The sequence below is a fragment of the Coloeus monedula genome (assembly GCF_965178545.1).
Source record: "Coloeus monedula genome assembly, chromosome: 9".
Lineage (NCBI taxonomy): Eukaryota > Metazoa > Chordata > Aves > Passeriformes > Corvidae > Coloeus > Coloeus monedula.
In genome coordinates, this window is record NC_138789.1 from 81,701 (window position 1) to 108,513 (window position 26,813).

Consider the following 26,813-nt stretch of genomic DNA (forward strand, 5'->3'; position numbering starts at 1 on the left):
CGCTCGCCGGCCCCATGCCGGGGCTGAGGGAAGAAAAGCGCCCAAAAAGCTCGAAATCCGCATGAAACATGCCCCCGCTTCGAGAGCATCGCTGCCTCCCTCCCACACGCCAGGCACAGACACAAAAAGCCGCCTCCGCCCCTCCCTGCGGGCTCTTACTCAGAGCCCGGCGCATTGTCAGACACCTTTCCGCATTTAGAAGGAGACGATACCGACACCTATATTTAGAGCAGGTACGGCATCACCTTCCCCGGCCCCCAGCACCACCACGTCCCTGGTCCCCGATCCCATGTGATCCCACGCTGCCCGTCAGACCCGGCTCTCCCAAATTCTGCCACAGGGAGCAACGATCCAGCAGCTACAGGGTGAAGCCACAAACTGCTCACAGATAGCTGGAAGGGAACAGGTGATGCCCGTGTCCCCAGCCAGCACCAGAGACCTTCCCCACAGCTGCACGGGACATGGTTTGTCCCCAAGAGCTGAGAGGGCGGATGCAGGATCTGAGCCAAAGCCATGGAGAGGGCTGCCTGTGGAATTTTTGGATCCCTGGGCGGGTGGAAGTGTCTGTCTGGGAAGCACAGGGTTAGCAGGGACAGAAGAGGTGCCACCCACCAGCACGGACCATTGGAAGCAGGAGGAGCTTTGGGCCCTGTAAGTGGGTACACGGAGGGCACTTTGCCCATCAGAATGAGGGGGTTTGGTCCATGCACGAGCCCTGGAGCAGGAAGCCTTCGGAGCCAGTGGGATTTGCTTCTCACAAAGCAGAGCTCCTTCAGAGGAGCTCACAAAGCGATCAGGGCAGGGGCTGATCTGCACATGCAGGAGCCGGGCAGTTTGTGCCCATAGCATCTTTCGGTCAAAGAAGACATGAGCTATCCAGGACCAAAGCAAAGCCTGGCCAGAGCTGCTGCTCAGCTGGACAACAGCCCCAAGGACCCAGACCACAACAACCTGGAGCAAAGCAAAGCCATGGGCAGGAGGAAGGGCAGGATGAGGGCTGTGCTGCCTTTCCCTGCCCATCCCAATGTCCCATCTCCACACATGACCGCGGCTGATCCAAACGCACCGACCATACCCCAGCCCACAGAGCAAGCCGTTCCCTGAGGCTCCAACAGCACTGCACCCTCCAGCTCCCCAGGACCATGCTCAGGCTGACGACAGACACAACTCATAGCAGAAACACACCACTAATCACCAGGGTGAGCCACCTGGCACCACAGGCCACCAGCAGCATTTCCCAGGCTGGCAGGCACAGCGCTGCACCCACAGCATGGATCATTAAGAGCTGACAGCACATAATTACCAGATTAATTAATGACCAGTGCTGGAAGGGGGCCCTGTTCTGCATTTTCAGTGTTTGCAGGAGGGCTGAGCCTCCCTGCTCATCCCCCGGACAATGCTCCTTCCCAAGGTCCCCCCAGCTCTCAGACACCCACCTGCTCCCACACCGGTGCCATGGGGTTTGCACACCCAGTCCCCCATGGCAGTCCTTCTCCAAAGGGGTCCCAGGCCCTGGGAGAGGGCACAGGCCATGGCTGCAGGGAAAACTGAGGCAGGGGTGGTGCCAAAGCCAGACTCCTCTGCCAGGAGGACAGATCTTAAGGTACCTCATGCACGCACAACATCTTCACTCCCTTGCGGACATGGATATCTTCTTTTCCTGGGAACACACAGCAAAGAGGCCTCTGAGAGGTTTGCCATCACCCCCTTGGCACTGCTAGTGCCAAGTGAGCTGTACTCCCGGGGACAGCCCTGTCCTCATCCCTTGGGCATCCCACTCCCACAGGCACTGCCAGCAGCTGAGCTCCCAAGGAGTCCTCGCCACAGCCATCTCTAACAGAGAAAATGCAATTCCCACTGCTGGAAACACCCGGGAGAGGGAGCAAGGTGACATTCCTAATGCTCTGCTACAGCAACGGGTGCACAGCAGCCCCCCGGGGAGGCTTGATCCTGCCCCCACCAAAGTGGGTGCAGGCAGCAGGAGCCCCAGGGGGCTCCCCAGCATTGTCAGATGATTAGAACAAATCTATGTATGTGTATATCTTTATATATACAGCATATAAATATATATACACACACACCCCGTATATACACACACAGGCACACCTAAAGTTCTCCGTATATAAATAAATATATGTCGGTGGGAGACAGGATACATTCGGCAGCACTGAGCCCCCCAGCCCCAGTACAAACCAGTTTTCCCCCCTCTGACAGGCAGAGCTGCTCTGGTCTGTCTGGGTGCATCCCAACCCCTCATCCCCTGCACCCCGCCGTCACACCTTGCCCCTTTTCCAGGCAGGATGAGACCCTGAGGGAGGGTAATTCAAAGCCACAGCAGCAACAAGTCCAAGCGACAGAGCAAAGGGGGCCCCTTGCATCCCTTTGCTGGGACTCTCCGGCCATAGGAAGCAAAAAACCATCGGGATGAGCTTTCCCGGGGGTCCATCTTGGGGCAGGGAGAGGTGCTGCGGCCGGGGGGGGGGGGGTGCTCTCCCTTGTCCCCCAGCACACAAGCCCGGCCGGGCTGCTCTGCCGCCCATCAAATGCTTCTCTGTGCAGAAAAAAAAAGTGATAGTAATAAATGAAAGTCGACAGATTTTAATTTTTTTTTTGCACAAAGACCTTTTTTTCGTTTCTTTTCTTTTTTCTGGTTTTTTTTTTTTTTTTTCTTTTCCTTTCCCCTCCATTCCGGTCGGTTTGGATTTTTTTTCTTTTTTCTCCTTTTCCCCTGCGTTTGCTTTTGGTTGAGTTTCATTCCCAGGCGTGGCGAAGAGCATGCATTGGAGAGGGGCAGGGCGGGGGGCAGCCGAGGTGGGGTCGGGTCGGGGGGGCAGCTTCTAGCACTTGTCGTCTTCCTCGGTGTCGCTGAGCACGTCGATGCTGGCCCCGCACATGACGCCCTGCGCTGCCCCTCGCCGCCGCCGCCGGTAGTGCCCATTGGGCATCTGCCAGCTGTGCCGCAGCGGCGGCGCCGAGCCGATGGTGTTGGAGCGGCCGAGGCTGGTGGCCACGGCCGCCTCGAAGGTGAGCGTCTCCTCCTCACCGCAGTCTGAGGCGTGCGAGTCGTCGTGCAGCGCCAGGTAGGGCTCCGAGATGTAGCGCTGCGGGGTGGACTGCCGGCTCTGCTTCCCCGCCGGGGAGCTGGAAGACTCGGCCGGGCCGGCCGTGTTGGGATCCAGGGTGGAGGAGAGGAGCGGCGAGCCCCCCTCGCTCTCGTCGGCGGGCGGAGAGGTGTCCCCGGCGTGCCGCAGCATGGAGGCGTAGGACAGGAGGGGACGCGGCTTGGGGGGCACCGGCGGCAGCTGGCGGCGGCCTCGCCGGGGCGTGCTGGTGTCCGAGATGGAGGGGATGGAGCTTTCGCTCAGGGAGCCCATGCCCTGCAACGCATCGGGACACGCTGTGCAGGGGCAACAGGCAGCACCACACCACACACCCGCCCTCCCCACCCTGGGCTCCCCGTAGAATCCTCCCTCCTGAATGGAGGATTCTGCCCCATCCCTGCCTCGGGGTCTGCCCCAGGGAACAGGACGATGCCTGCTGAGGGCAGAGCTCATCGTGGTCTGCAGCTTCCTCACAAAGGGAAGCTGAGGGGCAGGCACTGATCTCTGTGGTGACCAGTGACAGGACCCAAGGGAACAGCATGAAGCTGTGTCAGGGGAGCTTTAGGTTGGATATTAGGAAAAGGCTCTTCACTCAGATGGTGGTCAGGCACTGGAAAAGGCTCCCCAGGGAAGTGGTCACAGCACCAGCCTGACAGAGCTCAAGAAGCATTCAGACAATGCTCTCAGGCATACGGCGGGATTCTTGGGGCTGTCCTGTTCAGGGCCAAGAGTTGGACTTCGATGATCCCTGTGCTCTGTTCCAACTCAGGATATTCTATGATTCCATGCTTTTGGTGGTCAAAAGCAAAAAGCACCCCCAAACCTGCTGAAGGAAGAGCTGATAGCTCGCCAGCTGCTGCTCTCCGTGGGTGACATCTCCATGGGTGGCTTCAAGCCCACTCAAGGTTTGAGTGGCACTTCCAGGTGTTGCTGGGACACCTTGACCTTGGCAGGGAGTGGATGCCGTAGCGGCAAGAGGATCAGCATTAGATCCACCCCTGTCCCCAAATGCTCTGCAGGGTGCCCGAGCAGCCCCAACCTGGTCAGCTCACAGGGGGACACAGACATGCCACAATCAAGAGATGAGACGGTTCAGAGCTCCCAGAATTGGGGCTTATCTTCCTGGTTTTGGCAAGGAGCTTTTTCTGTGTTTCTCTTTGTGCTTAGGAAGGGGTCTCTGTCACCTACCTGCCTGCTGGGTGTCTGTGACCTGCCCTCGCTGGGTGACCGGGACTCGCGCCGCCGCTCCGGTGACTCCTCGTGTGCCTGGGGACTCCTCTCCTCAGAGTTGCAGCGGGAGATGTCAGGGGACAGCAGGTGCTTGCGCTCTTTGGATCGGCCCCGCTCCCTGCCCGAGCGGTGCCCCTCGGACCGGTGGCCTGAAAGACGCCCACGTCAGTCCCCACCAAACCCTCTGCAGCATCAGGGAATGCTCAGCTGGAGGGTTTTTTTGGGATTTTTGGGCTCACCCGAGTCAGCATTGAGGCGCCGGGCGGACAGCTGGAGCGAGGAGTGGTAGCTGCGCCGGCGGGACTTGTAGGTGTTCTCGCTGCTGCGCTCCATGGAGAACTCATCCAGCCAGGAGCTGTTGGGCCGCTTGTCCCGGATGGTGGAGAACGATCTCCGCATGGAGCTGGTGTCTGTCACCACCTGCAAGCAACCCCGGCCAGCCGGGGACAGCATTAGCACCAGGCAGGGCTGGAGGCCTCGGCGGTCAAGAATGACCAGTTCACCCCCACCACGGGGATCACCACCCTGTGGGATGGGGAGATATGGGGTGGGGGGCAGCCAGCCCAAGAACAGCCCCCCCAGATAATCTCTGCACAAATCAGGGGTGGGAGGAAAGCGGGGTTTAGCCTTGGTGCTCGTGGGCTCCCCTTCCCCGGCCGGCTGGAGCTGTGCTGCGCAAGCAAAGCCAGAGCCCAGATGCAAGCCCAGGCGCTGGGGGGAGAGCAGCAGCACCTCCCCCTGTGTGTGGGGCCATGGAGGGTACCAGACCATTGCCCCCAAGGTTGCTTCCCCAGCATCCCTCCCCGCCTGGAAAACAGGGTCAAGAGGAGCAATCATTGTAAAGATTATTGACAAAGAGGGGTCCTCCAGTGCCCCTCACTCTGTGTTCATTTTTCCAGTTGCCACCACTTTTCCACATGCCTCCCTACTCTTCCTTTATTCCCACATCCCCATCCCTTTCCCTTGCACTCATTCCCTATCTCCCCACTCACGCCGTTGCTTTATCTTCCCTTTCCTTTTCCTTCTCCCTCACATGCTTCTCCTTCCTACTCTCTCCCCTCATTCCAGCCTGTGTTTTCACATATTACGGGGAAAACATCACCTCCTCCCATACTTCCTTTGCTTTATTCTAGCAGCTCTTTGCTGCTGCAGCCTCAGGCTGTTCTCCATCTCCTCTGACCTTTCCTGCTCCCATCCCCTCCTTCTGGTCATCTCCTTTGCTGCTGAATGGCCAAGAAAGCCCATGAGACAAAGGCTCCCTTTTTCTTCACACCCCTGCAAAGTGCCACACTAGGACTTGGTGCCTGCACCAGCACCTCTGTGAGAAAGCAGACCCAGAGACTTCACAGCAACACCAAACCCCAAAAAACATCTGTGTCTTGGTGGAGGCTGAGCACGGGACAGAACAACAGAAAAACTAGGCAGACAGATGAGGAGGTGAGATGCGGCCTGGGTTCCCCTGGACAGACAGAGAAGTGCATGTGTTGGGACAATGGGAAAGAACAGAGGCGTTTAATCACCTGTGGTCATCTGACAGCTGAGCTGGGGCTCCTCAAACCTCAGCCAGTGCCCAGGGCTGGAGGAAAGGAGGGGGCATCCCACCATGGGGGGAACCTGCTGCCTCCATGGTCCTGCTCCACACCATGGACCTCCCCTGTGAGCCAGGAGATGGATCCCCCAGGCTGCTCCCTGTTGCCAGTGTCCCCCTTTTAGGGGAACAGCAGCTCTCCTACTTGTGCAGCACCCCAAAGAAGGGGAGAAGCTCCAATATTGGGATGCTGGGGATGCCACAGGGCTCAGCAAAGGGAGAATCCCCATTGTTACCTGGCAGGCTTTGATCAGACCCAGCACCTGTGGGGGCTTTGCTTGGTTTTACCTGGGGATCCACAGTGAGACGAGGCATGGAGGAGGCCCTCCCAGAGACAGCATGGTCCTGAGTGTCCACGGGAAGGTAGCTGCCACGGTTAGAGGGCTGCACTCTTTGAAACTCCCTAACCTCTGGCTCCTGGAAATAAACACACAGCCAAGCTCTTGGGATGGGCTTGGAACAGGGCAGCATGCTGCTTCGGCCCTCTTGGCAGGGGACAGCCCTGCTTGCTCAGCCAGGGGCAGAGTTTAAGTTGGCCAAAAACAGGTGGTAAAACACTGGCACAGGTTGCCCAGAGAGGTGGTGGATGCTCCCTCCCTGAGTGTTCAAGGCCAGGTGGGATGGGGCTCTGAGCAACCTGAGCTAGTTGAAGATGTTCCTGCTCATGGCAGGAGGGTTGGAACTAGATGAGCTTTAAAAGGTCCCATCCAACTCAAACTATTCAATGATTCTATAAAAAACAGAGTCTAAGCCATTAGAATTCATCACATTGCCATTGAAAAATACTCTTCAGTTCACAGTCCCCAGGGGAGCTCTGATGTGGTGCTTCAGGCTTGCCTGATGGGCAGCTGCCCTTGCACCTCTAACAGTGACAGTGGAAACCCTGCCTGGGTCTGGGGACACCCTGCTTGCCCAGGGTTTAGCTCCTTCTTTTGCCAGGAGGGGACAAACGGATGGGATTTTGTCTCTTACCCTGCTTCAAAACCTTCCTGGCCACATCCCTGTTAAAAGAGCACATGCTGCCAACACCGCTTATGTGCTTTGGTTAATTCCCAGTTTCGGGGACTCTGTGGATGTTCATGTTCACTCATGGTGTCAAGGAGATGGGCACGGAGTGACCCTGGAGGTCACTAGAAGGTGACTTTATGGGGGAGGGGGGAGTCTGATCTGCCACCTGCCCATGTGGCTGGGGTGGCCGAGGCAGGAGATGCGTGCCTGTGTCATACACAGGTGACACAGAGCTACAGACCCTGGGGACACGGACTGGGCTGGAGACGCACAGTGGTACAACACTGCGTCGGGTGGTGCAGGAACGCACACACAGACATGGAGATATATAGAGAGATGTGTGATATATATAGATATGTGATATATATAAATATGTAATATATATATATATACACACACAGACAGACACGCCGGCATGTGTGTGAGGCCAGAGAGGGCTGCTCCTGCTGGAGACAGTTTAACAGCTTGGCTGGGGACTGGGGACACCACCACTGACAACAAAATGGACACGAATCCAAAAACATCAGATACCATCACTCAGCACGGGGTAACCCACTGAAATGAGTGCTCAGTGGAAAAAAAAGCCTGTGGAGAGAAGGATATTTTACTGCAGGACATTGGTCATGGTTCTCGCCCCAAAAGCACTTGTGCTGCCTGGCCCCACGGACCAGGGCAGGTCCAGGGAGGGCTTTGTCCCCAGTGCCAGAGGCGAGGGGCAGAGCCCCAGCTGGAGGACATCAGGGACACCTGTCCCCTGTTTTGGATGTGTGCATGACCCAGCAGCTGCCATCCCTGTGCTGTGCTCACTTCTCACACCTCCCCGTGCCCACCAGTGCTGGGACTGCAGAGGAGCAGTGCATGACTTTACCAGAGACTGGTGCTCCTGGAACTGCTCGTGAGCCGGATCCATGCACGCCAGCTGGAAGATCTCCTGTGGTGAGAGTGGGCTCAGCGAGGGGAACCCACCTCGGCTGCTCCTGCAAACACAGCCCAGCTTTAGGGAGGCCACAGGTTGGGTGCTGCCATCGCTGGGATCACCCCTCCAGCAGCTCAGAGCTGGGGAGCCCCATGCCTGCCCCCCAGGTTGTTGAGACCCCACGTTTGAGACAAACATCATGGTCCCTGCAGAGCTGAAGTGGTGCCCAGGCACGAGAGGACACCAGTGCCCTGAGTCTCGCAGCAGCATTGGGACATCCCAAGAGTAGTGACAGAAACCCCTATCACCTCAATCCCACCAGCCAGGGTGCTGGAATCCCCCACTAACCCTGCACCACCCACTGCCCAACAGCTCCTGGGCTTCAGCTTCACCCCAGACCCTCCTAGGTAAGAGTGCCAGGATGATCCTGCGGGAAGAGTATCCACAGACCCCCAGTCATCCCCCCTTTGCCACCTCTGCTCCTGCTGGTGATGCTGACACACACCAGGTACCTGGAATCCTGCAAAAACTTTGTGCCGGCAGAATTTTCCCCGCTCCCAGCAGCAATTTAACCCTCGCTGCAGCCCAGTGCCAGCTCCAAGAAAGAAACAAGGGCTATCACAAGAAAAGTGATAGGATCGCCCCTCTTCTCCAGGCAGTACTCACAGGCCCGAGAGGGTGTCCTGCTGGAGGTACGGCAGAGCCTTGGCGTTGGAAATGATTTCCTGTGGCAGAGAGGACGGCTCCATGCGCTGGAACATGGGGGCGTTTTTCTGCATTGGAGAAAGGATGAAACTGAGCCTGCAGGAAATGTGGATGAACATCCAGTGCTTCACCAACCAAGCTCCCACCACTCAGAAAGAGGACATCGTGCTCATGTTCCCTGTCAGAGACTGAGGACGAGCACAGACATGCCTTGTAGCCCCCAAAGGCCAGCCTGCACCATCATTTTCATCCCAGGTGGCTGCACATTTGGGTTGGGAGGTGATGGGAAGCAGTGAGGATGATCTGAACATCCCTGTCCTGCCTTTGCTGAGCCTCACCTGCTCCTCCAGCTGCTGCCGCTGCTTCTTTGCCTTGCTCTGCTTGTAGTAATCCATGATCATCATGGCTGCATATATTTTCCCAACAGTCAGGTCAGAGTCTGGGAGCGTGAGAGGGAACAAAGTGGGGTCACTTGTGTTATAAGAGAAGACACCAACATGAATCTTGGGAAGAGCCCTGCTGTGGGATACCCTGGTGACCCTCAGACTCTTCCCAGCATTCCAAAAGAGAGTGCTGAGCACCCAGACACTCCCCATGGAGATAAAATAGGTGAAGATGGCTTGAAATCATCATCCTAAGCCACCAAGGCACATGTCCTCATCACATTATCAGCTGTGCTCAGCCTCCCTCCCTGCTATGCTCCAGAGAGGATTTACAGGAGACTGTGGCTTTGGCAGGAGTAGATTCCTGAAAACTGGGTGATTTTCCAGTGAGTTCCCAAGCAGCCAAGCAGAACAAGGCAGAACAAACCCTTTCCCCACTTCTCCCTGAGCTGGGGATGGGTCTGGCCAGTCCCCACCTCCCTTTCGGAAGAAGTTGCTGTGGGGATGAGGGGAATTTGAAAGCAATGACAGCCCCCCCAGAGACTCACTTTTTGGCATGGGTACCAACAGGTCAAGCATCTTCTGGGACAGGTGAGGCCAAATGGTCAGGATCTCCTTTTGAAGCTCGGAGTCCAACTGCTGCCAATCTGCACCACCTTCAACAGCAGGGGGCAAAAATGGCCCACACATATCAAGCCCTGGCACCAGGACCCAACCAATCCCTCTTTCCCATCCTGAAGTGAGGTTCACAAGCAGTATCCATCTCTCTGGGCTGGGAGGGCCATCTTGCATCAGCGAGCCTGGTCTTCTGCTCCCACAGGGAAACTTTCCTACCATCCCTTCCATATGTGCCTCCATCTCCCCATCCCCTGCCCTCCCACTCAAAGCTGCCACCTTCAAGCTTGCCTTGGGTCCGTCTCTGCAGCTCCAATCCTACTCCAGCCCACACACACCTGCTGCTGCCCCACTTTCTTTTTGCTGGTGAGCAGATCATGTGCTGGTGGAAGAGCAGCTCCACTTGGTAAATCCTGAGACACTTGGAGAGGCTGTGCATGGAGAGCAGAGCTCTCTGGCCAGGGGTTTGCTGAGCTTAGGAAGCCCCAGGTTCGTCAGAAGCTGTCAACATGCCCCAACAGAGTCACCCCAAGCCCAGGGCAATTTGGGTGAGCTGTGGGAGACCCAGGTTCAAATCTCTGCTTTGTCTAGAGGGGCCTGAACCCATCATTGTCTGAGCACTGGCCTTTGGCTGATGTCTTGCCCTGGGCTGGGTTTTCTTCCAATAGCTGACCTGTTCCCAGGGGATGTTTTATTGAAAATGCCATGTTTCTGCAGGAAGTTTTTGGTCTGATGAATCACAGCCCTTCCAGCAACAACAACAAAGCAGGTTTTCCTGATCTGAACATTTTATCTTCCCTGAGAGAGAGGTTTCTTTTCCCCACAGCCTAAGGAAGACAAGCACACATTTTCCATCCTTGGTTTGGCTTTGTACATGGGGAGGAAGGGGAATTCTCTCTCTCCTCCTTTACACAATGGACATCAAGCTGTTTCTTTTCTCTAGAAACAGCTTCTAGTGAAGAAGCTGTTTCTACCTCTTCCCTAAAGAAATAGATTTTTTTTTAACAGAAAGTGGCAGAAATTTGCCTGTTCAAGGTAATTCCTCCCATCCACGTGCATCCAGGCTCTGGGCAGCCAATCCCAAATTGGCTGTGAGGTCCTCAGCCTGGCCAAAGAGAAAGAGACTTTTTGCAAGGTGATAGGGCAAGGAAGAAGGATTTTAAGCTGAGTGAGAGTAGATTGAGATTGGATGTTAGGAGGAAATTCAGAAGGTGGTGAGGCCCTGGCACAGGCTGCCCAGAGAAGCTGTGGATGCCCCATCCCTGGAAGTGTTCAAGGCCAGCTTGGATGGGTGGTGGAAGGTGTTCCTGCCCATGGCAGGGGAGGGGAACAAGATGATCTTTAAGGCTTTTTCCAACACAAACCATTCTGGGATTCTACGAAAGGACGATGGTCACTCTTGCAACCCTGCTGGCTCTGTCCCCTCTCTGTGGCAGCCTTTACCTTTGGCAATTTTGATGTCCAAGGCCGTGCGGATCAGCGCCATGAGGGTAGAGGTGAAGTGGACTGTCATGTCCTCGGCCACGGGCATGTTCATCAGCACCAGTCTCTGCGCAAGAGAGAGAAGAAAACAGCGGACGGAAAACAATATCGAAAAACACATCGACCAGGCTGGAGGAAAAGAAATTAAACATTAAACAAAAGGGAAAAAAAATAATAAAAATTAAAAAAAAAAAAAATAAAAAGCAACAAAGAGTGTCAAAACAGCACAGCCAAAAAAGAAGGGCAAGGATCACCCCACCGCCCCCCCACCTCCCCGGCTCCTTCCACCCCAGGACACCGGCTCACTGCCTTCCAGGACTCCTCCTGCACCCCAGGAACGGCCCCTGAGCCCCGCTCCCCACAGCACCGGGGCTGCCACAGCACCCCCTGGCACTTTTGGGAAGACACACCTGATCCATCAGGGATGCAGGCATGTGGGATGTGTGGGAAGGGGCTCAGGTTTCCATTCCCGGGTGGTTTGGCTTTCCAGCTCTCAACCCTTCCCACCTGGGGCAGGGGAGAGGAGGGTCCCTAACCTTCAGGGACTTCAGATCGGCTGGATTCCTCTAGCATGCTACATCCTGGCGCTCCCTTTTTGCGTCTTTCAGAGATGAAGTTTGCCAGCACATGCAGGGGGTCCAAATTATCCATGGGTGGGGAAGGGAAAGGAAGGGAAGGGGAGGGTGGAAAAAGTGCAGGAGGAAAGAGAAAAGGGCAACCAAGGCAGGTTAGCTACGCCATGCTCCTTCCCCACCCTGGGCAGGCGGGGTGCAAACTGAAGTGACCAGATCCACTTTCCAGAGAGTATATTTTGCTTTGTGAATACCTTGGGTCAGCCCTTCCCTGCCCATTCCTTTTCACCCAGCTCCTCATGTCCCTTTCCTGCTTTCAAGCCTCCCTTTTTCCCCTGGAAAAGAGTGATGGTGGATGTATGCTTGTGTGAACAAACACGTGAGAGCCGGAGAGGGTGGAAGCGTGTTCGGAAGTGTGCAGGAATCCCCTTGTGCTAACCCTGCTAAAAGGGCTGCAGCAGCCCATGGCCAAGAAGAATTCTGATTTCCTCCTGGACAACAGATCCTCCTGTAGCTCTGGGTCTTATCCTGGCAGCTGCTGGCCCCCAGAAAGTCCTGCAGCTCCCATGGCATGTCCTCCATGGCTTCCCATGCTCCTGATCCATGCCTACACAGCCAGGAGCAGGGAGCTGACTGACAGCCACCACTCCAGGTGGGACAACTCAGAGATGCCTTTGGAAGGCACCTGGCTTTGCCTTGCACAAGCCATCCCTGGGATAGCCTGTGCTGATGTTCCTGGCTCCTCACACACAGCAGGCCTGCTCCTATGGGATTTGGGATTTGTCCTCACTGCCCAGCTGTTTCCTATCTCCATGGGCTTCTGCACCATCTGTGATGAGGGTGGTTCCAAGCCGCTGGGGATGAACTCCTAAGGACACCTCACTCTCCTAACTGTGCTACAGGGTTGCCCCTCACCTTACCTCCTCCAGCACTCCCACTTCCACACTATTGCTGATCCTGACCCTCCTTTTCCCCTGGGAGCTGCAAGTGACCACGGCAGCATCACGTGTGTGGGCAGTGGAGACTAGCCAGCGTGGTCAGGGCTCTTGTGGGCACACCGGGCTCCCCGGGAGTGAGCCAAACACGTTGGACACCCCAACAACTCCCCGGCTCCCCGGTCCCACCTCCCGCAGGTGCCCCGGCTCCTGCTCGGCTCTAACCCCCAGAGAAGGAAGGGTTGATCTACCTTATAGGCCACTTTGGAAGGACATCTCTTGCCGAGGCCTAGCGGTGGTGACATAAGAGTCAGCATTTCATACATCTCAGTGTAATGGATTCGGCCACTGCTCATGGAGGGGGAAGGGGAGGGAGGGAGATGCAGAGAGAGGAGGCATTCCCAGAGAGCAGAAAAACGTACAAACGAAAAATAGTACAGGAAAAACAGGAGAGAAAAAAAAACAAACGGACAAACAGGAAAAGAACAGGAAACCCGTTAATCAAGGCAAATCATACATGAGAGACTGTCCTGATGTGGATTTATAGCACTGCTCACACAGACCCAGGAATGCTGGCAGAAAGCAACTCACCCCTCTCCTCTCTGCTGCTGGCCTCAAGTGCCTGTCTCGCTACCAGCCTGGGACAACACCTCTGGTCTCAACCCCTCTCCTAGAACCCTCCAGCAGCCCCCACCTTGTCCCACAGGTTCCAGGGCTGTGTGCGAGTGGTATAAATCAGATACACGGCACTCGAGCCATGGGTTATTTGAGATAAGGGTGGTTCGCACCACGGTGCTCTGTGGCCTCCGGAGCGTCTTCCCTCCCGGGGGTGCCTGGTATCGCTTGGCATGGCCACCTAACCCATAGCCAAAGGCTGTGTATCCCCAGCTCATGGGGTCTATGCAATTGGGAGGCAGCATCTTGCATAGAAGGCAGTGGGCCAGGGTCACTTGTCAAAGGAAGATGCCCAGTTGCTTCCGTCTGGCTCTGCGGATGGACCACTTTCCCACCATGCACCAGTGCAAAAGGCATGCTGAATCGGCTGGAAAAAAAAACCGGGAGGAAAAGTTGGGCATGCCATGCTCCCGCCCTGGCTCTCTCCCACATGCGGCTGCAAGTTCCACCAGGTTGGAGTTTAAAGAGTCTCAGCAGAGGCAGCTGTTTGGGCCTTCCAACATTGGGGTTCGTTTGGGTTTCCCACGGGAGCAGGCAGGGTGGGACCCACCCCCCCCCTCGCACTCCTCTGCTCCGTAAGGACCTGCCTAGGTTTGCTGAGCAAAGAATGCTACCAAAAACGGGCCACCCGGTGCTGCCCTCTACCAGGCTGGGATAGCTGGGCTGTGTCTGCCTCTCTCTGCACATCCACATCTCCCAGGGATGCTGGGCTTGACCACCTCTTCTTCCGCTCCTTCCAGGCTCCCAGCCTCCACTGCAAGGTTCAGGATGGTCAGGGACAGGGCAACCTCGTGACAAAAGACATCGACCCTCACAGCTGGAGAGGAGTCCATCTCAGCTGGGGTGCCCTGGGAGAGAGGGCACTGCTGAAAACTTAAGCATGCCCACAGGATCTTGGCTTCTCCCCTAGAATGTGCTCAGAGCAGCATGGAAAGGGGAGATGAGATCTCCTCTTCTCAGGGTTTGGAAGCAGCCCCCTGGTCAAAAAGGCCCCTACCGAGATAAGTCCTGACACTTCAGATGTGAACGGACCTGGTGACAGGAGCTGTTTGGGGTGCAGGCACAGAACACGCTGGGCCAGTCACACCCAAAAGATGATTGATAAGAACACTGGAGAATGATAAGCAGGATGATCACGAGGAAATATCCAGGAGTCCATAAGCAGCACCTTGTCAGAGCTGGATGTGCAACAACTCAGGGTGAGATGACTAAAATTTTTATGTATGAATTCAGTGCACAAAAGGAAGCAAGACAGTGATCTTCCACCCATCCTTCCTGGCAGGGGTAATTTTGGGGAACCCAGCACACAACAGCCACTACCTTTCATACTGACATACTCAATGAAGGAGGAATGGATTCCATGAAAGGAAGAGTTTGCGTCAGTGACCAAGATGGATCATGTGAGAACTGCACACTTTGCTGCTCCTCAAAGCAGAGATCTTGGAGCTTTCCGAGCAGCACAGCTGTGCCCAGACACCACTTCCCCAGGGAGTGAAGCACAGGCAGGCATGTGGAATGACATCCATCTGAGCAGGATGGCTCCCAAGAGCTGGTCCAAGCACAGGCACATCCGGGATGGGGGATCTGACACATCTCTCCATGTCTGGACAGAGATGTGACCCATAGCTACAGCACAAGGTGGCCCGTAAAACCACCAGGGATTAATGGCTTGGCCCTGAGAGAACCCTGTGAGTGGCAGAGGAGGAAATGTGGGAGACAGGACATCTGTCCTCCTGTGGTTAGGAAATAAGTACTGTGCCACACAGGCTGTTAGGAAGGGAGCACCAGAACAGTGAGTGCTGTGAGAGTAGCTTCAGGAAGAGGTGATGTCCACAGGGATATCGTCTGTGGAGCATTCACCTGACAGGCAGGGCAGGCTCACTGAACTGAAAGGTGGGCAAGATGGCTTGGCACCTTGGGACCTGGCAAGATGCAACAACCATATGGATTTTTTTTCATCTTCTGGGAACAGTTCCGGGGGAATAGGAACCCCTAAAAATCTCACGGTCTTGAAATATCTTCTGCACAGAGAGGAGGGGACCAAGGTAACACAAGGTAGAGATGGGGATGGTCTCCCCCACGGGACAACAGAAGCTGTTCTCAGTACTTCTTGCCTCTGCCTCCCCTTGAGTTTATCCACCTTCACTGCTCTGCCCATCCACAGTCAGCAGAAAGCCCAGATCGCTCCAGAGCTCCCTCTTCCTAGGAAGCATTACAGGTACCCATTTGAGCCCCAGGTGATCCAGCTTGGGAGAGCAGCATCTGCCAGCAGAGCCCTGTTGAGAAGGACCCACCACTCCTCCCAAAGGTGTCTTCTGCCTGCAGGGGCCTGGCAAGTGTCCTCAGCCAAGCTGCCATCTTTTGCCAGGGATGCAGCCGCAGCGAAGAGTGGAAAGACTCCAAGGAGCCCTTCCTGGAACAGATGAGCCATCTGAGATTCTTGCAAGAAGTCTCCTGTTCCTAAATACATCTTTCTAAATGAGATGACCCATCATTCAGGCCTTGTCTTCTTTGTGCTGCTTTGCCTCTGGCAAAACCATCCCCATGTCCAGCTGTGGAGGGTGACCGAGCTGTGCCAGGGATGTCAGCTGGAAGAAAAGCCTTTCTGATGTTTCCAGAAGGAAGTAGTGACTACACCACACTGCACCAAGGAACCCTCCTCCTCTGCAGAGGCAAGAGCAAGGGCTGGGGTTGTCTGAGCTTCCCTGGTACACCTCAGATGCCGTGAGGGATGCAGAAGGAAGAGCAAGCTCTGTGATTCATCCTTTCATGCCATAGGCACAGACAGAGGTGTCATGGCACCTCAGGGAACGTGGCAGGTGCAGGATTTTGCTCAACTGTCACCCCAAATTAAAATTTTAAAAAATACCCTGCAAGTCAGAGAGACACAAGGAGACCAAATTGCTGGCCTGGACTCATGGTCAGCAGCCAGGAACTGAGCTCAAGGGAGAGGAGCTGTCAAGCTCCAGAGGTGTGCCCTGGTGTCACCATCTCCCAGGCAGATGCAGCAAGCTATGTGCAAGACTTGCAAGAGTCCTGCTCCCCAGAGACATGGTTGTTTGTCCTCCAAAGTGCCACACTTGAGGAGAGGGTTGTTGGGTACAGCACAACATCCCCCAGGGACAGGGGTCACCCTGGCTTCCTCATCCTCTCCCAGCCCTCACTGTCCAAAACAACAGCAAAGTCCCCAACATCCTCCAGCCTTTGCTCCCCCCTTCCCTCCTGAGAAGCAAACCCCATCTAGGCCCTCCCAAAAGCCTTGTTGTCCCATGTGAGGTGCTTTGAGAAGCTGAGTAGGGACAGCGGCATTTGGCCTGGTGCCCCTCGGGGCTCTCTGCACGGTGGAACTGGGGCGGGAGACTGGTTGGGGGCACAATTTGTCAAAACCCACCCCAGAAGGCTCTGAGCCCCCCCTGGCCCCACTGATGCCTCCCCTGGAGGGGAACAGCTGCTGGCTCTGGGAGGCAGTGGACCTCTTTAAACTCGAAGGAAAGCAACGTCAGGGTTCCCTGGGGAGGCGCGGTGGCAGTGGAGCGGGGGGAAGGAGGGGTGGATGGTGTGTCCCGTGGCCAGGTTGTGGCGGAGGACTGGGAGGCAAACCTTGCACGCCACCCTGTAGGGGCAGTTCTCTCCTAGGCCCAGAGGAGGCGAGATCACCCGTACTAATTTGTACATATCCTTATACGAGATCCTGCCGCTGCAAAGGAAGCACAGGTGGGTTAATAGGACACTGAGAGGGTGGAGGGGGGGATGGAGAGCTTAACGGGGGGATGCTGGGGCCATCTGTGGGGCAAGAGCCCCAGCAGAGCACAGCTCTTCTCCTTCTGGCTATGTCAGATCCAGAGAGGGGAAAGCTGTGAGCATCAGCTACTGCCTTTTCCACCATGAGAGCTGGCTCATATCTCCTCACACTGTCCCATCTTCACCCTGGAGAAGGACAGTTTTGGTGGTGGACGCCATCCCATCACCCTTCCTCATTGTGCCCCTGACCCCTGCGCCTGGTGGAGAGGGCTGGGATTTTAGACAGGGTGAGCCTGCAGCTTGGTTGGCTTCTGACCCATGGAGCTGTGCCCCATCACATCACCAGAGCCCCTGTCCTCACACAGCCAGCTCATCGAGACCCACAAGGTCCCAGTGAGGCTGGCAGCTGAGCCACTTGTGTCTCCAAGATCTGGGGAACCTGAGACAGGGAGGGATAATGTGACCAGCTGGTGGCTGTGGCACCTGGGGCTCTCAAGTCCAGTCCTGTGCTCCAACCACCAGCCCACACTCTGCCAAGGGTGCACATTATTAGAAGCAAACCTTCCCAAACACACACCCCTTTTCTCCCACGGAAGCACATCTGCCCAGAGCCGGTGCAGCCATCCCAGGATATGGCCATATCCTCCCGCACCATGGAAACGAGGAAGCAGCCGAGGCAGAGAGCTGGCAGGAGGGGGTGCAGGATGCTGAGCTCCCCACTCTGCTCCATCCCAGAGCCCTTTGGGAAGTGGGACCACGTGGGGTGGAAGTGCTGAGGTGCAGCTGCTGCAGCCTCCCGGGCATCCTTGGACAAGCTTGGAGGGAAACCACACAGGGAGGCAAAGAGCAGCATCACCGTCCTACCCAGTGCCTTTGCCTCTGGTTTCTCCTTGCTCTTCTCCCATCCCCTCTCCATCGCTGGCCGGAGATGAAGAACCAACAAGAACCCAACCATCTGGACAAAACCCATCCCGGCTCCCCCCTGGTGCTGGACGTTCTTCCCGTGAGAGCTCCGTGTGATGGTGACGCTGTCAGGATGCAGCACTCTGCCCCACGCAGGCGGTGGGAGCTGTTGGGATGTACTCACCCGTTCCTCGCCCAGTACCGGGGCCGGGGCTGCCACCACTGTCTCTTGTGTCCCCTAACCACTGGCTACAAGCATGGCTTGCTCAGGAATCAGAGGGGCACAGGGCATGGATAGGACAGCTCAGGCTTGTTTTACAGTGACTCCTGAACACCGAGGCCACCAGTATGGGGGATGAGAGTGAATCAAGTGCCTGGTGTGAAGAAATCCTTCCCAAGAGCCACCCCACAGCAAACAGCTGGGTGTTTCACTGCTCCACCTCCTCTCCTTTCTCTGGTTGGAGCTGATATTGGGCATAAAAAAATACCTTGTCTGGGGCTGGTCTCCTGCAGCAGGACATGAAGAGTGGAGGCAAAGAGTCTCCAAAAGGAGCGTGTGTGGTTGCCAAGGGCTCTGGAGATAAGATGGCACAGGCTCCCTGGCAGTGGTGGATCATGGCTCCAAAGAGGCCCTGGGCTCTGGAAGGGGCCGCACAAGGCACCCTGGTGGTGCTGGGGCTGAGTGAAGGGCAAACATACTCCCAGAGCTGCCAAGGGTCCCCCATTGCTGTAGGGATGCTTGGGACCATCCAAGGAGGAGGAGCAGTGGAGAACAAGGCCTCTGCAGCAGCAGGAGCAGAGCCAAAGTCTGGCCACGCAGGGTACATATGGCCCTTGTGAGTCCAACCTGCTGCTGGCAACAGGCTGCTGCCTCCAAATGGGAGCCCTGTTCTTCAAGGTCCTCATCAGCAAGGGCAGGAGTGCAGGAGCCAAAGCCCTCCCATCTCCAGAGGGGTGAGTGGGCTGGCCAGCACAGGAACACAGCTCCCCAGACACACCCCACACGATGCCCTCTGCAGGCAGCTTGGCAGGAGCCCAGCACATCCCCATCGGTGGGAACAAGCCCCGCTCAGCCCTGCTCTTATCAGGAGCTGGGGGTGCTGGGGACCAAGGGGTGGAGCCCGCCTCAGGGCAAAAGCTCTTAGCTGGTGCATGGGAACAGGAAAGGAGGCTGAGAGGGATCTGGCCTGCTGGGCAGGGAGGAGAGGAAGAGCAGGAACATCCAGCACTCAGGATGAGCACCATGGCAAACTGAACATCACCCAAGACGCCTGTGCCACCAACCACTATAGGAACCAGCTGCTGCCCTTGTAATGACCACAGGTGGCAGCAGCACATCCCTGACTATGCCAGACATCACTGAGAACTATGGGTCCAGTAGGAGAACGCAGAGACCCTCGTTTAAAACCAGCTCTGAGAGGTTGCTCGGGAGAGAAGGAGCTGGCTACATACCACGCTGCTCGGTCATACTCTGCCCAGATCCGGACAAACTCATCCAGATGGTGAGGGCCCAGGATGGAAGAATCCCGTGTCAGGTATTCAAAGTTGTCCATGATGACTGCCACAAACAGGTTGAGCATCTAAATGAAAGGGAAAAAGGCAGAGAGAAAGGAAAGTGGGGGGAGAGGGAGCAAAGAAGAAAGAGTGATTGTGGGAAGGTGATGGAAGATGACCTGATGACTGGGGTGCTGACGAGGGGGACCCCCAGAGCTCTCAGAGGAAGTAACTCACCAGGAAGGAGCAGAAGAAGATGAAGGACACAAAGTAAACGTAGGCCAGGTCGGTGCCACAGCGCTCGTTCTCGTTCTGCCCGGATGTCGCCGTCGTGTCCGGCTCGCAGCCTTTGCCCTCCAGGCAGGACAGCATGATCTCCTGCCACGCCTCTCCGGTGGCACTCCTGCTCCCAACACAACCCTGTCAGCAGCTCATGGTGGCACAGGATGGAGTCATGATGCTCCCAGGAGAAACCTCACCACCCCATGCCCAAATTAAACACCTCTCTGGCATGCGGAGGAACATTTTCCATGGCTGCTCACCTGAAGAGGAGCATGAGGGAGCCCAAGAAGCTGCGGAAGTTGTTGTGCCGGTTAATGTGGCTTTCCTCATCTAGTTTGATATTGCCAAAAACCTACAGAAGGGAGAAAAAGGGCTCAGCTCTTCAGCCAAGAGCTTGTCGGCCAGGGAAGCAGCTGCATGTTCACACTGGATCCTTGAAAACATTCCAGCTCAGGCTGGACAGGGCTCTGAGCAACCCAATCTAGTTGAAGATGTCCCTGCCACGGGGTTGGACAAGATGGCCTTTAAAGTCCCTTCTAACCCAAACCATTCTCTGACTGTGATTCCATGAAAAGTACCCCAGCAAACACAGGCTGGTGCACAGCCAGTGTGCCAAGGAGCTGGTGCCAGGCAGCCATCGGGGAAGGAGACTCTCCTCTCCTTGGCAGGGATTTGCTGTGGGTGGCAAAGGCTGCGAGAGGCTGAGCTAACATGGAAACAGGAGCATGGAGGGCCTTGGATCAGCTGAGTCCAACCATTCCACATCCATCCCTCCGTGCCATCTGAGCACCATGTGGCACCCAGGGGCCCCAAGTATATTGGAGGTGCAGGGACAAAGTCCCACCACCCTGGGTGGGTGCTGGGTCACAGCCCTGGACACTCACAGGAGCTTTTCCCTTGGTGGAGAAATGGTCCGTGATGCTGGGGTCAGGCACAGCAGTGCAAACAGGGTGGGGAAGGGCTCAGGGAGGGAGGGACAGACCCTATCATCCCCAGGGCCAAGAGATGCAAAAAAGATCAAAATATGGACAATATTCTAACAACAAGCCTCAGCCAAGGCCGTGGTAAGACATAACGAACATTCGTAAAGTGCCTGCAATTGGAAAAATGTGCTGTTATTACAGTTAAATATTTATTCCCCTTTCCCTGAACCTAAAAATACACCAACTGCAGAGTATTTTTTCCCTGTACAGGTTTTTTGGAATGTGTAATTGTAGAATATTTTCTGCCTCCAGCTATTTTGCTCAAATAACACCCACAGACTTTACTGCTTGGGGATTTGTTCACAACGGTGTTAAAAAAAAAATTATAAAATAAATCTAATACTACCACCCGGCAGGGAGGGGGGCTGAGTCAGATGGTGGCTGTTTAGGGGAACACCTGGAGCTGGTGCTGAGGTGTGTAGGACAGGGTGGCAAAAGCCAGTCACGGCACTGGAAGATCCTAAACAGCAGCGCTGCCAAGCAGCACAAGCCAGAGGCCACTGTCACCTCAAAATCAGCTCCTGATTTTGATACTGCAGCAGCTCATCGAGAAGCTCCACATCCCCAGTGCTCGTCGTCGAGGATGCTTTATCACATCTCCAGCATGGGATTTAGTCAGAGCAGAGGTGAGCCAGCCCCGCAGCATGTGTGCAGCTGAGGGCTTCAGCTCACGTGCCTCTTATTCACTATCTGGAGGCTGCGAAGCTGACATCTCCCTGTGCTCTGCAGACCCCTGACCAGCTGGGAGGTTGTGGCAGGGCCCTAAATGTGAGCACCCAAACATGCCATCAGTGGTGCAGCTACAGGGACAAGATGGATAGCAGATGCCCAGCTGAGTCCCCAAGGCCATATCTCCAAATGTGCCAGTTGGGAAGGCAGTTGTGGAACTTGATTGAACAAGACCATGGCAGTTTCACCAGGGCATGTGGCCCTGCAGCTCCCAAAGAAGCTGTTCCATCCTCGGCACCTCCCTGGGAACTGTGGGCACAGCAATGACAGGCAGGCACAAGGGTTGCTCCTGTGTGTAATGCTGGGGACATGTTGGTGTCACTGTCTGTGCCAGAGGGATACACACGGACATGTCTGTCTCACCTGCATCCCAATGATGGCATAGATGAAGAAAAGCATGGCAATCAGGAGGCAGACATAGGGGAGTGCCTGCAAGAGAAGCAGATGAGTCATCTCATCAATCACAGGTCCAGCCCCAGAGGAGTACAAAACACACAGGTAAGTTGTGCTGATCCATCTCTCCTACAAGACCTTGAGAACAGCCCTTTTTTGGGAGCAGCTGCCAATGAGACTGACCTTGAAGGACTGCACAAACGTCCAGAGCAGGATGCGGATGGTGTAACCCTGGCGGAGCAGCTTGATGAGCCGAGCAGCCCGGAAAAGCTTCAGGAAGCTCATGTTGAAGCTGCTGGTGTTCACCAGCTGGGAGGAGATTAGAGGGTCAGACAGAGATGGGAGCCTGCCCCACCACCCTACACCCTGCTGCTCCCAGCCCCTGCTTCACCTTGGTGTCCGTCAGGATGATCTCCGTAATGCTGCCGATGACCGTGATGAAGTCAAATATGTTCCAGGTGTCCCGGAAATAATTCTGTGAAAGAAAGGAGAGAGGGAATGTGGATTTGAGCTCAGGGATGGCAGGTCTGAAGGGTGCTGGGCCATGGGCCAAAGCTGCTCATGGGCAACAGTGGAGACCTTGCAGTCCATTTGTATGCAGCCGTGGTCCGGAACATCGTCCTGTGTCTGAGACAGTGGCAGACCCGAGCATGTCTGCAGCAAGCAGCTTCTCCTGGGAGATGATTCATGCATCTAACAGACCACCCTGGCAAATGGGAGCAGGAAAAGTAGCCACAGCCCAGGTCAGGCTGCAACACCTCATCATGTTGACCTTCGCAGCCAGCAGGCTGCTTTGCCCTCCTCTTCACAGACACCTGAACACCTCTCAGCCCCTGCTACTGGTGCAGCAGCTGGTGCAAGACTGAACGTGACCATGCCTGGTGCTACTGGGAGCAAGGAGGGTGGCTAGAAACCCTCCTGAGAGTGGGCTTTATCTTCCATAAGCAGCAAAGAATAGCTGAAGAAAAAGCAATTTGTGGTTTCAAATCCCAAATGAGCAGCTGGGAACTTGAGGACTGTGAATCAGTCAGGGAGGTCTCACTGCTGCTCAGGTCTGGTCCAACTGGTACAGCCCAAGGACAGAAGTGCACCAGCACCTCCTGACTTGTGGGGACAAGGGAGCACAGCCACCAGCAGTGCAGCAGCAGTAGGCTCTAACAGAGCAGCAGCACAGATCATGCAGGGTCCAGGCACAGAGCACAAGGCAAGAAGTAAAGCACCAGTGTGGCTTCCCCAGCAGCATCCAGCAGTGGGAAGTGCAATGAGAACCAAAGGATTCCAGCCTAAAAGGAGCTCTCGGGCCAGGATCCAAAATACATAGCAGCAACCTCACATTATTAACACCTTCTCTCTGTGATCTGTGCACTACCAAAGTGCAAATCAACACCCTCATAAAGAACAGGAGCAGGCACTCACCAGGAAGCCGAAAGCGATGATCTTGAGGACGCACTCCAAGGAGAACACCATGGTGAAGGCAATGTTCAGGTACTTCAGGGCCAGCTCATAGGTGTATGGAGCAGAATAGTACTGATGGAAACAGAGACAGCGCTAGCCAGGAGGGGGCCTGCCAGCCTCTTGGCTGATGACTGTCCCAGCACAGACCTGACAGTGCCCTGTTTGCTGCCCTGGCTGCCTCAAGAATTCCTTCCTTTCTTCACCCCTCCCTCAGGACAGACCTGTGGCGGTCCATGTTCCTTGCCCTGGGGGCATCAAGAACATCTCCTCCTTACTCTCTCCACCCCTCTCCCAGGACAGATACCATTTCGTCTAAGAAGGGAGCACAGAGCAAATCCAGATCTGCCTGCAGTAGTTAAAAGGTCTAAATAATTTGGGTCATTTCTTTTAGAAAAGATGCTACCTCCAGTTCCAGGGTCCTGTGTTGTTTCAAGTGGCTGTGCCAAGGGAATACACACACAGACGCTGTCTCAAAGCATCTCCACAACCAAAATACCCTCTGCTCCCATCCTGATTGATCCCACTGCTCCAAACAAAGGGGACAGACTCACTCTGACCACCAGCTCACCTTCATCATGAGCACCACGGTGTTGAGCGCTATCATGGCCATGATGGTGTACTCGAAGGACGGGGACACCACGAAGTGCCACACGCGGTACTGGAAGGTGTGTCTGTTCTGGGGCATGTACCGCGTCAGGGGCTTGGCGCTGATGGCAAAGTCAATACAGGCCCTCTGCAACGAAACAACGCCCATCAGACCCCGGCCCATGGACACCTGGGAGGTGGTGGCTGCTGTGCTTCTTTCCCCCATGGTCTGGGAAGGGAGCTGGCTCATGGGTTTCTCACCTTTTCAATATCAAGGGAGTTCCAAGCTCCCAAATTGCTAAAAACCCCATGGAAATGTCCTCGTTCCCCCTCCCCAGACCATACCTCGTTCTTCTCCAGACTGCACTCCTCCATCATTTTGTCTCCTTGCTCTTGGAATGTGATGATGATGAGAGCCACGAAAATGTTGACGAAGAAGAAAGGGAAGACCACAAAGTAGACGACATAGAAAATGGACATCTCCATGCGGTTGCTGCGGCTGGGCCCACGGTCCTCCTCTGTCACATCCACCGAGTGCTGCAGCACCCTGTGGGCAGAGAGGTGAAGAAAAGCAACCAGGGACATGTCCATCACTTCCAATGGGACCCAGCTCTGTCTGTCCATGCTTGTGTAATGACAAGGTAAAGCTCTGTCCTAATCTGTTTTCAAGGATGACCCTTTTAAATGGCTACAGCTTGTTTTACGGTGCTTTGCTGTGTCCCTGATGAAAAATGGATTTTCCTGTGCTCTGCACACAGAGAAAAATATTGCCCAATTTAGAGGTCTAGTCCTACTGTTATCCCTAATATTGACCTAAAATATATCGCCGGGCCACGCGGAAAAGGGATTATCCATCATTCGCTCCTTAAGGAAGAAGCTAACCCCAGCCACGGCCCCAGCCTCACAGGGGGGCTAAAGGCTCTGTTGTGCTGGTATAATTTGTTATTCTTCTCCACCCCCCCTGCTCAGCAGCTCCCCTCTCAGTCCCACTGGGTGTAACCTGAGCACCCCAACAGGAATGTGACCATCCCTATTCAAGGGGACAGACTGAGCAGAATACTCACTGGGGCCACCCCTCGCCGGTGGACACTGTGAACAGGGTGAGCAGAGCCCAGATGATATTGTCATAGTGAAACTCGTGCCGCTTCCACTCCCGGCATTTCACCTCCATCTTGTTCTTCTCGTGGTCCACGTAGTTCCCTCTGCAAGGTTGGGAGGGAGAGCGACCTTGGGTTTTGGGTTGCCAGAGTATGGGATGGTGGGTTTGAACCCTGGGGGTAGTGTGGATATGTGCAGGGGTCACCCTTCCTCCCACAGGGAGAAATGGGGAGAAATTGGGTAACAGCCATGAGGAAGGGGAGAGAGAAGGGGAAAGTAAAACAGAAGAGAGAAAGAGGAAAGAACAGGAGCGAATTGAGGGCCTCTGCACCCCATAGAAGGATGGGACACAGCACTGGGGACTGGGCTCAGCCCATGCCATCCACCCCATGAGCAAGTCATGGCCAAGGACTTAACGGGGAGCCACAGCAGACATGACCCAGCACCCTGCCCCTGCCAGAGGGGTCAGCAGCACCAGACCCACTGCATGGGGCACCTACATGCAGTCCTTCTGTGTGTCCTTCGAGCTGTCAGTGCAGTAGAAGAACTTCCCCTTGAAGAGCTGCACGGCGATGACAGCAAAGATGAACATGAAGAGCTTGTAGACAATGAGGATGTTGAAGACGTTCTTGAGAGATGTCACAACGCAGTCAAAAACGGCCTGAAATTGACGGCAGAGCTCACCCTGGGGAACCCACAGCCCTGGCAAAGGGCAGGACCAAGACCAGGATACTTGGTGGGAAAAGAGGGAAAGAGCTGGGCCTTCTCCCACGCCAAAAGCTGTTTTGTGAATGAGGTTAATGCCCAGAGTACCCACAGCACACATGTAGGCACCATGCAGCCCCGGAGACAGCACCAGGGATGGATATTTGTAGCCTCAGTGTTCTCTGCAACCAGGGAAGCAGACAGGGGACCATCCTAATGATGCAATTAGCAACACTCAAGACTAATTAGTAAACACTTCATCATTTTGCATCACCCCAAATAACAAGGCAGAGCAAATACCTCTGCCTGCCACAGCAGCACGTCCCTTAGTGCTCTCAGACCTGGTTCTCACAGCACTTTGAGTGGGGATTGTCCTTATCCCTGTTTCATGGTGAAAACAGGCACTTCCAGAAATGAACTGACATGGGCTGACTCCATCCACTGATCAGGAAGAAAAGCTGGGGTTAAACCCCATTTCTGGGCTGCCACCCTAGCTCCCATCAATCAGCCAAACCACTTACAAGTAAGAAAAAAAGACTTAATGTGTCTCATACTCATTTTTTGGCTCTGTACCCTATCAGCTAAGGTAGGGAAATTGATAATCCTACCTGTGATGCAGAAATAATCCCATTATTGAGATGGGAAATCCCTCTCCAGTGCAACACCATGACAGCACAGCACACGACACCCCGAGTTGTTGGCAAGCTGCTCTAGTGGGAAAGATCACAGACTTTGGAAAGAGACTTGAGCTATCCAAAACTAGGGCAGCCCTATTTTTCAGGAGCACATCTGGGCTTTGCTCCATTTTGTCCACTCAAGCCCCACTTTCCCTGCAGAGGAACTACTTCTGGACACCTTGCAGTGGTCCAGGCTTGCTTTTAATAACTCATCGCACCTCCAGACACGAAGCAGCCTGAAGGGTGTTGTGGTTGCAGACTGGGCTCCTAAAACATACAAAAAGCTTTGAAAACAACTTGTTGATCGCTCACAAGCAAATCACTGTGTGTGACCCCTGCTCCCAGCAGTCCATGCAGGAGAAGAGGATGTAAGGCAGGAGATGGAGCTCATTACCTTCAGCTTGGGCAGTCTCTTGATGGTTTTCAGGGGCCTCAAGACCCGCAGCACACGGAGAGACTTGATAGTCTTGATATCCCGGCCCTTGTTGGTCCTGCCACGTTGGAGGGAGGCACACGCACCCAAAAATGGAACAGAGAGACAATAACCCTGTAGACCTG

General features: G+C 55.2%; 1 protein-coding gene across 1 annotated transcript in view; it reads right to left on the bottom strand.

Moving 5' to 3' along the window:
• Positions 1-2,837: 2,837 nt before the first annotated feature.
• CACNA1E (calcium voltage-gated channel subunit alpha1 E) overlaps positions 2,838-26,813 on the bottom strand; it is a gene marked incomplete at its 3' end in the record, with an annotated part of 89,262 nt that continues 65,286 nt past the window's right edge. Inside the window, exons 27-48 of the mRNA XM_082286681.1 lie at positions 26,650-26,746; positions 25,374-25,534; positions 24,840-24,977; positions 24,121-24,322; positions 23,759-23,923; positions 23,152-23,262; positions 22,127-22,210; positions 21,919-22,044; positions 21,706-21,771; positions 19,891-19,982; positions 19,586-19,751; positions 19,307-19,434; positions 16,811-16,907; positions 10,990-11,095; positions 9,480-9,587; positions 8,887-8,987; positions 8,510-8,616; positions 7,796-7,904; positions 6,208-6,336; positions 4,571-4,751; positions 4,290-4,480; positions 2,838-3,377 (exon numbers count right to left, since the gene is read on the bottom strand). Of these exons, the coding sequence (XP_082142807.1) occupies positions 2,838-3,377; positions 4,290-4,480; positions 4,571-4,751; positions 6,208-6,336; positions 7,796-7,904; positions 8,510-8,616; positions 8,887-8,987; positions 9,480-9,587; positions 10,990-11,095; positions 16,811-16,907; positions 19,307-19,434; positions 19,586-19,751; positions 19,891-19,982; positions 21,706-21,771; positions 21,919-22,044; positions 22,127-22,210; positions 23,152-23,262; positions 23,759-23,923; positions 24,121-24,322; positions 24,840-24,977; positions 25,374-25,534; positions 26,650-26,746 (3,205 nt within the window). The remainder of the gene's footprint in view (positions 3,378-4,289; positions 4,481-4,570; positions 4,752-6,207; positions 6,337-7,795; positions 7,905-8,509; positions 8,617-8,886; positions 8,988-9,479; positions 9,588-10,989; positions 11,096-16,810; positions 16,908-19,306; positions 19,435-19,585; positions 19,752-19,890; positions 19,983-21,705; positions 21,772-21,918; positions 22,045-22,126; positions 22,211-23,151; positions 23,263-23,758; positions 23,924-24,120; positions 24,323-24,839; positions 24,978-25,373; positions 25,535-26,649; positions 26,747-26,813) is intronic.